This window comes from Mucor mucedo (genome assembly GCF_025094135.1).
Source record: "Mucor mucedo strain NRRL 3635 chromosome Unknown EV154scaffold_93, whole genome shotgun sequence".
Taxonomy (NCBI): Eukaryota; Fungi; Mucoromycota; class Mucoromycetes; order Mucorales; family Mucoraceae; genus Mucor; species Mucor mucedo.
In genome coordinates, this window is record NW_026252377.1 from 64601 (window position 1) to 76173 (window position 11573).

At 37.7% G+C, this 11573-nt stretch overlaps 4 protein-coding genes across 4 annotated transcripts; 2 read left to right on the plus strand and 2 right to left on the minus strand.

Annotated features, from left to right (window-relative positions):
* Nucleotides 1-201: 201 nt before the first annotated feature.
* EV154DRAFT_566819 (uncharacterized protein) lies at nt 202-831 on the plus strand (the record flags this gene model as incomplete). Its single annotated transcript, XM_051605980.1, has 1 exon — nt 202-831. The coding sequence occupies one exon, from the start codon at nt 202-204 to the stop codon at nt 829-831; it is 630 nt and encodes a 209-aa protein (XP_051454435.1).
* Nucleotides 832-5253: 4422 nt separating this feature from the next.
* EV154DRAFT_426394 (rab-GTPase-TBC domain-containing protein) lies at nt 5254-6336 on the minus strand (the record flags this gene model as incomplete). Its single annotated transcript, XM_051596302.1, has 4 exons — nt 5254-5392; nt 5466-5566; nt 5635-5855; nt 5979-6336. The coding sequence occupies 4 exons, from the start codon at nt 6334-6336 to the stop codon at nt 5254-5256; spliced, it is 819 nt and encodes a 272-aa protein (XP_051454436.1).
* A 541-nt stretch (nt 6337-6877) lies between these two features.
* Nucleotides 6878-8981, minus strand: EV154DRAFT_426447 (Alpha/Beta hydrolase protein; the record flags this gene model as incomplete). Its single annotated transcript, XM_051596305.1, has 4 exons — nt 6878-7000; nt 7061-8300; nt 8359-8741; nt 8802-8981. 4 exons carry the CDS (start codon nt 8979-8981, stop codon nt 6878-6880), a joined length of 1926 nt encoding a protein of 641 aa, XP_051454437.1.
* A 1505-nt stretch (nt 8982-10486) lies between these two features.
* Nucleotides 10487-11426, plus strand: EV154DRAFT_605144 (uncharacterized protein). Its single transcript, XM_051607453.1, has 2 exons — nt 10487-10541; nt 10595-11426. The coding sequence occupies exon 2, from the start codon at nt 10610-10612 to the stop codon at nt 11255-11257; it is 648 nt and encodes a 215-aa protein (XP_051454438.1). The 5' UTR covers nt 10487-10541; nt 10595-10609; the 3' UTR covers nt 11258-11426.
* Nucleotides 11427-11573: the final 147 nt, after the last annotated feature.

The following is an 11573-nucleotide window of genomic DNA, read 5'->3' on the forward strand; positions in this document are numbered from 1 at the left end:
TTTTTGAATACATAAGGAAAAGGAAAGAGAGAAGATCTAGTCCCCAGACAAAGATGTAAGAGGAACATGGGTAATATAGTGAGCCAATTTAAATAATTTATTGTAGTACAATTACAACAATAGAAGGACAAGTTCAATTTAGTTTAATTGACCTTTTTTCTCTCTTTTTATTTCTCTAGATAACCTTATATACAAAAAAAAATGAAATCACTTCATCTGATACAGTGGATTCATATTTGGAATACAATGATCGGTGTAGTGGTCTTTGGCACATTAATCGGAGTGTCTAAAAACATCAAAGTATTCATCGATAGTGGATCAAAGCTAGCAGGTTTCGGTATGAAAGTAAATAAGACACCTATTTCTATTGATTTATTGACACTGTCTTATGTAGGAAGCTTTACAACATTTGCATACCCTGCCACCTATGTTTTCATGCTGATACCTACGATTTGTAGTATGATCTATAGTGCCATTCTCGCTTTCGATTCCAGCCCAAATTACAAAGCTTGGTCTCCTTCTAAAACCTTGCGGAGCACCATTATTTTCTTTACAGCGGCCTTATGGTTTGCCGCATTGCTGCCTGCAGTACCGGGAGCTGATGTCATGACAGACGGCTCCGCCATGAGCTGCAATTGGACAAACTATATGCAATGGAAAATTCAGTTCAATGATCCCATCACATACCCTTGGGTTACTGGCATGGACAACGCTTGTTCCATTTTAAAAGCATCGGACGGTATGTGTTGGGTCTTGTTTCTTGGTTGGCTGCTTCAATCTTATTTGTACATGCGTGCTGCTCATCGTGCTCGATCTGTCCTTAACAAATAAACACCAATCTTCTCGATCAGTTCATACCTTACTTCTGTGCATTACTTTCAGGCGATCTGTTTCTGATTATTACTTCCATTTTACATAAACTTTCTCAGCGTTGAAATATAAACTGTTTGCGCTTTTTGATTTCGCTATCTCAATTGACGTTACTTATTTTTCATACGTACATAGTGTTACCAGTTAAAAAAGGGACACATGTGAAATAATTACATAGATTCAATAGTCCCTTATTCCTCACAATGAAAAGAAAGATAATATGTTCATAGTATATATATATCAGTCTACAATATAGGCAAAAACAGTATATAAAAGTTGAAATAAAACTTTAAACAACTAGTAAGGAAACAATTACTGAAAAAAGGAAAATTAAACCGCGTTTCTTACTGTAATTTCAAGCCATAGTTATCGTTAGTAAAAAAAAAAGAACATTAGATACACATTTACCACCCACAAAGAGAGTGTAGCCCAAGATGGCTGCGAAGAGGCTTGTATCAATACATCCCGACTTTTTCGTTTTTGTCTTGAACGGGGAGAAATCAAAACAGTGAACGAAGCTGTGGAGGAGATACGATGAAAAAGGACTTACTTGATCAAATTCGACAAATTCCTAAACTTACATGAGTGAAAGAAAAAATCGATGGGAGAAGCCTATTTGACAGAAGCGGCATAATGTAGGTTCGGGGTTTAGTCTTTGGCCGATCAAACATTAATTTACACTCAGAAGATCAAATACAAGTTCACATGATACAAAGGCAGTGGTAGTAGTAGTATTGAAATCCATTTAAACCATTTCGTATGCATGAACTAGATATGCGTTTAAATAGATTATCATCTGATACTAGCTATTTCCATAACAAAAGCTTTTACTGGCGTGGAGAATAGTTTTACAAACCAAGTATTGCCGAATAATGTTGAATAAATGAAAGTGGCAGCGCCACATTCACCCTACAACTATAGGTGATGTACTTTTAGGCCTTTCTTATTTAAGTAAAGGCTCAAACAATTTAATCGAAGGATGAAACCAATAATTACCTCATGCTGACATAAACTTGTTCTTTTTTTTTAAAAAAATAAAAAACGCACCCCCCTACTACTTTCTTTCTCTTTCTTTTATCCAGTCATTTTTTTTTTTTGATGAAAAAGCATACCTATGAAAGCTTCTACAACAGTTTATCTTTAAAGTCGCGTATTTGTCGTCCAAAATGTTTGAAAAAGTAAAATTCAAACTTAACGGGGAAAGAGTAAGTACAAGTTTTTTAATATTACGTTTCAATGAATACTTTTACCTAATCTCTTCGACCTTAATAGGATTTGCTTGTAACTCTGTACTCTCTGCTGCAAAGGCTTCTACTGACTTTAATTTAGGCTGTAGGCTCAACTCCTGGTAGTGTACTTCCGTCGCTTCCTTTAGGTTTCAGTCGTGCATCCCATACCCCCAGAAACAGAAACTCTACTGTAGGGTCTTACTAAGGTCCTTGCATTGGAATAGACCTTTTCCTGTCTTTGCCGTAGGGTCCTATTGAGATTCTTGTGCTCGATTAGGCCTTGAGCAAGGTTTTTTTAGGGGCCTGCCTAATTATGGGCAACCCCCCTCTCCTGGTGGGGGGGGGGTTGGCTGGGCCCCGTAGTAAATTTGGGACGACCTTCTCGCGTCGTCTTTCTTTTACTGGAGCCGTAGTTGAAATAAAATACGGCTCTGTAATCCAAGGCGGTAAGATGGAACAAAAATAATCTAATGTCAAACCTTAACACAAATCTAATTTAGACGTTCTTTTAAGTATGTCCGATAATAGTATTCATACATACCAAGTCTTTAAAGACAGTTATATGTCAAGACACCCCTCCGCCTCCCGTGGCGAAGTCACTTATAGGTACCGAAGGTACAAGAAAAGAAAGATAAGACATTTGCTACGCAAATTAGTGTGGTTTTTTAACTTATATCCACATGTATTTTGTTATACTTATCTTCATACATTCTTTCATCGCTTATAATAGTCGCGGGAGGCGGCGGCAACAACAGCAGCAGTAACAGCAACAACAGCAGAGATAAATGTTGTTGTTGCTGTTAACAACAGAAGCATAAATAATGGTAGGAAGGAAAAAAATGAGAAACTTCGCTGTCAACTAAAAGTATAAATTCGTTTCAGTAGCTTTTAATAAATAAATAAAGATTAGTTCCGTTTTATTTTTTTATTTTTCAAATTTTGACTTCAAGGTTAAATACCATGGGAGGGGGATTTAAACATGATCTAACTTGTTATTTAGATTCATACGATGATATTAGTTAAAAAAAAATGGCAAACTAGCGCAGGCCTCCTATCATTTTAAAGATACTTTTTGGTATTCACCATGACAGTTGGTATTCTATAAAAGAAACCTTAGTGTATATTTAGTTCTTTCTATCTTAAACATCAAATGAAAAAGTTAACTTTGAAACAGACACCTGTCAACATCCAACTTCAACCTGGAGACAATGAATCCTAATGCTCGTTCACAACACTTAGTCCTCAGCGTATCATCTCTTCTACTGCTCAAGATATCAGGGTCAAAAAATAGCTAAATTCACGATTGTTTCCGGGACATATTTGTTGGACAACCATGTCCTCCACCAGTACCATCTACACGTGGATGACATAGGAAGAAGGAGGACATATAACCAAAAGATAAATGCGTAATATAGCTCCTGCTCATAAAAAAAATATGAGCCTAATAAACAATTCATTTGTTAATAAATGCAGAAGCCTGGGAGATCGATGATGATGAGGAGGACCTGTGGGACACTTGGCGTCAATACATGGGGGGTGTCATGACCTTTAGCAACCATCTTAATTACAAGCCGTACTGTTGATAATTGAAGCTAACATAAAACTAATAGTCCTAAAACCTACCATCCCTTTGAATGTGGATACTCAATAAACAGTAGTACAAAAGACACATAAGCACTGTATAGTCATCTACAAACAGATAACTATTCCTTCAAGTCGTCCTTCAAATCATGCACTGAATTCAATTCTGTCAGTGCATGTGAGATTATCAAAGGCAGAGGTATGTATCAATAGTATTTGGGTTAAATATATGTATTTACCATGATTGTTTGTAGATAGTCAAACTACAGAGACTTCAAAAAGACAGCTCTGCAATCTCGAGGTGAATATCTCAACAGAAGCACCATTCCTATGAGATTTGTTTGATTATTGGTAGCTTGTTAAAAGGCTTATTTTGAAATATGTACATAATTGACAGCAAGTGTTCTATTATAATGTGGAATTGCTTTAACAGGATGATCTTTATGCTTTTCTTTATTCTGGGTATAAAAACTCCTTTCAAATTACGTGGCCTAACCCGTAAATGGATCTTGCACTAAAGGGACCGAAAGCCCAAGATGAAATTGATGCTCGGCTGTTATTTGCTCCGACACCTACAAGGCCGATACTTGTGTTATTGAAAACCTGGACCACGAGATTTGCATCTTGAAAGTATTTTTTTTTTCTCAAGAAAGGATAGTGGAAAGCTTGGGTACGACCATGTCGAGGGAAGGTTTGGTGCGTTGACTTTGTTTAAATCTGTGTTTTAAAAAATACAGATAAATATGCAACGTTTGACACAGCATAAACACTGATGGCCACATTTGTGCACGCAAGAGGGTCTGATCTGGCCTCAAATCTCGAGACTCTAAAGGAAGAAAATATATATTATAAGGCGTACGCAAAATAACAAAAAATGATTTATTAAATATGAAAAAAAAAAAAAAAGAGAGAGGTCATTAGTTATTATAAAAAATAGAGTATTAAGAGAGAGAGAAAGGAATAGATAGATTAGAAATATTAGTCATGTTGAGTCTTGTATTCTTTTCGAAGTGTTTCGATAGTACGGTTGCGTTGACTTTTCTCCCAAAGTTTTTGAACCTTCTTCATAAAGCGGTCATCATCGGGCACAGTCATGGTGGAACCTAATGTCTGCATACACACATCCAAATCACCTTCCATCAAGGCCTGCTCATGGGTTTTCAATAAGGCCACGGCCACGAAAAAGAAGACATCGTAACCACAGAGAAAGTAGGCGTCCCAGATCCGCATTAATGTATGATAGCTTACAACTCCGCCCGTGAATAAAGTAATGTACCATCGTGTGGAATAAATGTCACTGGAAAGACCCAAATCTGTCTAATATATATATAAAAAAAAAAGGGTTTAGTTGTAATACATAACCCTCTTAACGTGTGTCTTATTTACCAGGTGGTGGTATAATTTCGGTAGGTATCGCTTTAATAAAGCTTCTTGGATATAAAAGCTTTCCATGAGTTTGGGGAATCCAGGTATATACAAGTTGTGTAATTCATCTCGGGCAAACATGTGTACTAGCACCACAAAGGCTTTCTAGTAATTTAAAAAGAGTGGGTTAGAAACAAAGTCTTAGAGATTAAAAAAAAAAGTAAGTATTTACTTCTTCTTCGCAGTACATCAGGATAGTGGCTACGATGTTTGTCATGCCTTGACAGTAACCCACTTCTTCATCGAATTTCGAAAATGCTCGTAGTACATTAAACAAGGCTCTTTGACTTGAAAATAGGAGAGTTGATTAATATATATAAGGAGAAAAGATCGAAAGAGATGGCTCTTGTTTATTATTACCCTTTTCCGTAACGCTGTTTAAACATGATGTGATCGCCTAGTGTCCTTGGTATATCCAGATCAATCTGTCGCTCATGAGAAGATTCCTTTGAGAGTAAGTCCTACATGAATAAGAAAGATGAGAATAAATAATAGAGAAACAAGCGTGAATAAGTAAAGTAAAACTTACTCGATAGAGACTGCATAATTTATAGTCTGATTTTGCTTCTTTTAAACAATGGGTGATGAGGAAATACCAAGCGTCTCTTTTCCAACAATAAGGGATACCTTTGAAGACTCTTAATTTGAATTTTTGCGAAAAAGGAAAGCTATGCACCTGATCGTTATGCAGAAGCACCACCTCTGACATATCAGCCCATTTCTCTGATCGCTCCACTTCCTTTTCCTGCGCTCTATTTCATGTAAGTTTTTTTTTTTTTTTCATTATGTGATATATAAGGAGGGAAATTTTTAAAAGATATTTACTTTGTACTAGATGCCAATTGATCACACTTGATGAATCCATATCTAGACTCCAAAGAGAATTATTAAATTTTGATTTCACTACACAATAGAGGCCTTCTTTTATATACCTGTCTGTGGTAGCATACCATTTTTCCATTTCAGCAGCAATATCCGGGACTTTTTCAGGTCTTTGGTTGTACTGCAGTCGAATATCGGACTCTCTTTTCTGAATGGAGCTTGAGGATGTAGACTTTCTTGGGTTAGAGGGAGGAGCAGTTCGGATGGATGAAGTGGTGGTGGTAATGTGCGTGAGATCGGTGTCACTCGATGCTGTGGTTAACTGCGAAGAGTCCTGTCGAGGTAAATGGTGTACCTTTTCTTGCGCATTAGCCAATTCTAACCAAATCGACGGTTTCGAAGCATTCATTTCTGTGTCCATGGAAGAGAGTGTAAATATAAAGCGAAGGGGGTATTTGTTAATGTATTAAAAGGGAAGGACATTTATTTCTCTCTCTTTTTTTTTTTTTTTTTTTTGGGTTGTAAGCATCTATTTTACCTCGTGATTGAAACACAGATGGGGTTTATTATATATTTTTTTATTTATTGTTCTAATATAAGCTTAGTTTTGGATACGAAGAGAAGGTGTAGCAGCATCTTGACTAATAGCAGTAGATTCTGTAGTGTATTGTCCGATCCATTGTAAAACTAGGGTGAACAATTAAGCATTTCTTTTTTTAGTCATTCTGTGTTTATTATTATTCCCTTTTGTACATATCCTTACCTTCTTTGTGCCATCTCAATGAATTGGCAGGTTTTAAAACCCAATGATTTTCATCAGGGAAATAAACAAAGCGGGAGGGAACACCTTGTCTTTGAAGAGCCGTAAAGGTAGATAATGACTCGCATGTCGTCAATCTGAAATCATTACCACCTACTCTACTTGTTAGTCACTCATTATTCATCATTCATCAATACTTAATCATTTTACCATGGATAATCAATGTAGGTGTCTTCCAATTTTGAACAAAATTAGAAGGAGACCACTTTTCAAAGCCTTGTCTGTTTTCAGGCTGAATAGGAGATCCTCCAAACTAAAAAAGAGAGATGATTAATAAAAAAAAAGCAGCATTACACTTCTTCTATTTCCTTACCTCACGCTCAGCAAAGTACAACTCATCGGTTGTATAGTAAACCTGTGTAGTAGAAAAGACACCATCATGATTGACAAGAGCCTTAAATTTATTACTGTGACCGTTTAACCAATTAGCCATGAAACCACCATAGGAACCTCCTAAACCTGCGACTCTTTCTGCATCCAAGTAAGGATAGGTAGCCAACACATGATCCAAACCAGCCTCTAAATCATGGAAAGGGTGTGAACCCCAGTTCTTTTCGATGGAGTCAGTGAATGCCTGTCCATAACCCGTGGAACCATGGAAATTAATAGCGACAACACCATAGCCAGCACCAGCAAAGATTTGTGGGTTCCAACGTGTAGACCAGTTATCATCCCATGCACCTTGAGGACCACCATGAATCAAGAAAGCCACGGGGTATTTCTTACCTTCTTCAAAATTAGCAGGTTTCAAATACCAACCATGCACTTGGTCACCCAATGCACCTGTAAACCAAACATCCTCTGCATCCGAGAACGAAACTGACTTGAGCTTCTTTTCGAGTTCTAATTCAATTGCCAATGGCTTCACTTCTTGTGTCTTTACATCCAAAAGGTGGGGGGCAACAGGATGCTTCATGGCACTGACACCGTAAAAGATGTTACCGTTAGGAAGTACAGTGAGTCCCGTAGCATATTTATCGTGAGTTAAAGTCTTGATATCCTCTGTTTGGACATCAACAGCAAAGATCTTGTTTCGTCCCTTTTCTTCTGCTGTCACATACAAGGTCTCTCCATCAGCAGAGAAGGTTACCTCATGAGGACTGCTGTCCCATGAGTCAGCCAATGTCTTGCGAGACTGTGTTTCGGGGTCGTACAAAATGATACGATTACGGTCTGCTTCATATTGAGGTTTCATCATTTGGAAATAAACGAGTTGACCTTGAGGTGTGTAACGAGGGTTAGAAGAAGCAGCAGGAATGTCCTTGTTAATGGCTACAGGTGCAGCATCACCAGTAGTAGAGACAGTGTAGATATGAGCAGATGTTTGCCATGCGTTATCCTTGGTGTTGATCTTGGCAACAAAGGCGATATGAGAAGCATCGGGAGAGATATCAAAGTCTCCAGCATCGCCTTGTGGGAAAGTAGGCGATTCTAAACCTGAATTCTTCAAGAGATTAATAGGCTTGGTGGCAATCTCATACTTGTTATTCTTGATTGAAAGATCCACTACAAAGATGGTGTTCTTCTTTTCAGTCACATAGGTATCCCAGTGTCTGTTCCCCCAATACAATTAGTATTCCCGTTTCTCTCTTTATTCATGGATTTACTTACCTAACCATCAGTTCATCAAAGGCCATGGCAGTGTCCTTTTTGGTAGATGCAATTTCCTTGTCCTTTTGAAGAGTACCTTCCAAAGTACCTTCTTGAGGATAGACAGAAGCAGAAAAGGCTAACAACTTACGCTTGGAGTTATACTTTAAGCTATTGAAAGAGATGGGGAAATCGGTTAAACGATAAGGCTCTTCGCCTTTATCGGACAAATTCAATACGTAGAGTTGGTCAACGTCAGCCTTATTTTGAGCATCGCGATGGAAGTAGGCAATGTGTTGGTCGTCTAAAAAGAAGGGTTCACTGTCCGAGATGTCGTAGGAAGGTTTGGTTAGTTCTTCTACTACGTTCTTTTCAATGTTTAACAAGTAAAGGTTTCGCACTGTCTATCATGGGGAGGTTAAAATCTTATTTTATAAAGGTGATAACGAGAGTTTTTAGGTTACTTTGGCGTCGGTGATATTATATGCAGATTGTGCATAAACCGCCAGTGCTCCACTGGGTGAGGTGACAGGCACACCAGGTCTTGCTAATTGAATCAAGTCAGAAGGAGTGAAATTTTCAGCCATAGCAAAAATATTTAATAAGGTAACTCCAACAAGAGCAAGCGTGCTTTTCGCTAGCATCTTTTTTTTTTTATATGTGGGTAAAAAAAAAAGAAATAGAGGAAAACAAGGGAATAAAAAAGAGTAAAAAAAGCAAGAACACGAATTATTTTGGAGAGGAGATAATTTTTTTTTGTTTACTTAAAAAGGAGATTTACCTTTGAAAAGGAAATTATTTTTTTATTAAGTCATCGTCTTTGGGCTCATGGGGTTTGTCATCAACTTTCTTGGGATCACTTTCTGTGCTTGGTTTATTATTCTTTTCAGGCTGTAAAGGCCATTGAGACAACTTGGGATTGCTTTTACTCGTGTAATGAAACATTAGAAGCGAGAGAGAAAAAGAGAGATTAAAAAAAGTAAGAAAAATTTGTGTGTGTGTGTGGGAGAAAGAAAGGTCACAGAAACAACTTCTTTTGCATAAATCAAGTCCCTTGTGCAAAAAAAAAACCCCTTTTTTTTTCCTAAACGACGCTTGATGTCCTTACCATTTCTTTTACAGTCGTACTCAGAAGTCCATTGTTGAGTCTAGTGTTTATCCTCTACAAAAAAAAAAAAGAATTTCATAACAAAACGCAGATCTTACTTGTTGTAAATGATCATCTGTGCATACAAAGGGTTGTCGCTCTCTTCTTGATCCTTTTAGGGCAGATCAGGGCTTATGAAAGATATCGAATCTTTCTGAAAATCAACTATTACTCATTTGGCGCGTCTTTTTCTTTTAGTGTCTTTATGTGGGGAAGTAATATATCTTTTTGAAATGACGCCCACGATACATTGCATTAGACTTAAAAAAAAAAGATATTTATTAAAATTCGATTAATGCTTGCATTTACATGTAGTCTCTCAGTCATGTATGTAATCGATGGTTAAGAATAGCCGCACACAAAAAAAAAACTTGTTTTATATTAGTTATTAGTTATTTGCCCTCTAATTTGTTCCACATTGGAATTTCCTCTCACGAGAGATGTTTCTGTTTGAAAAAAAAGCAGGGTGTCTATTTGTCTCAAAGGTCTCTTTTTGCTCAAACACACACAAAAAAAGGGGGGTTAGAAAAATGTTGTGTTCTTTTGTCGAAAAAAAAAAAGATGATCTGCATACAAGTGGCAAGGAGTAAATAACATGTACAACGGATGAAGCTAAATATAGCCAATGTCTCTCTTTATTTACAACATGTTCTATAGAAACTAGTTGTATGCTCATCTCAAAAAAAAACAAAAGGAGGGGGCTTTCCATGATCCAGTTCCATCCCGCTTCACTAAAAGCCTTTTTTTTTATTGGTAATCATATGCCTTTGATTTACTATCGATTCTGTTCTTTGCTACATATACAGTGCATAATAGATCCCAACAATACGATATAATTACCATCTAGCCCTTGAATACACACTCTCCTCCCCATGGATACTGTCGTTTAGAATATATACCCCATGTTTATAGAACCCCTATCCATTCTAGACAATCCTTCCATACGGAGACTCACATACAGCACCCCTTTATTTTGTCCATGGACCTATATAACCAACCAAATTTCTCTCATCTTCTTTTTTTTTTCTCAATTAACATCACTCCCAATAAAGCAGAGGTAACTACTCTTATTCTCAATCAATTACATCTTTATTGACACTCATATTTTAGATATATATATATAAAATGCAATTGAAATTTGTTTCCCTCGGTTTGATTGCCACCATGTTGGTCTCCGTTTCTGCTCGTCCATTACACTCTGAAGAGGTAGCTCTTGCTGCTCGCGGCTGTGGTTCTTGTGGCGGCGGTGGTGGAGGTGGTATTACAGATGGTCTTCCTGTAGGCGATCTTACCGGCGGCCTTACCAACGGTGGTCTTCCTGTTGATACTGTTACAGGTGCCGTTACTGGTGTTGGCGGTGGTGTTGGCGGTGGTAGTGGTTCTTTAGCCAATGTCAGTGGTAATAATATTCAATTAGACAATACCGCTAGTAATATCTTGAACAATCTGAACGTGTCGGATAACTTGAATAACGCTGATGTTGATGTTCTCACCGGTGGTGATAGCCACAATGGTGGATGTGGTGGTTCCGGTTGCGGTGGTGGTGGACATCATGGTGGCAACGGTGGTGGTCATCATGGTGGTAACGGTGGTGGTCATCATGGTGGCAACGGTGGTAACGGTGGTGGACATCACGGTGGTGGACATCACGGTGGCAACAGTGGTTGTGGTAGCTCTGGTGGTTGTGGTAGTGGTAGTAATGATAATGATAATGACTTCCTCGGAGATGACTTCTTCGACAATGACCATACTCATGGACCCGATTGCGCATAAAGAAAAGGACTCGGAATACATGCATTTATTATTATATTTTTTTTACCCTATTATGGGAATACTGAATACCCTTAATACAGTTCCCATATCACATACACAAACACATAAACAACTTTTTTATTCATTTATAAAACCAATAAAAAAAAACCCAATAGTAACTTAACATCTTATTACTGTTTGTTTGTGCCTGCGCGCATAAATGGGCCCATAAATGATCCACATATGTTTGAAACCCCGATAAAGGCTACGTCACACTCGCCTCGCGCACCGCACGGGGAGAGGGGCAAGGCCAGGGTTTCTTGAAATAAAATAAAAA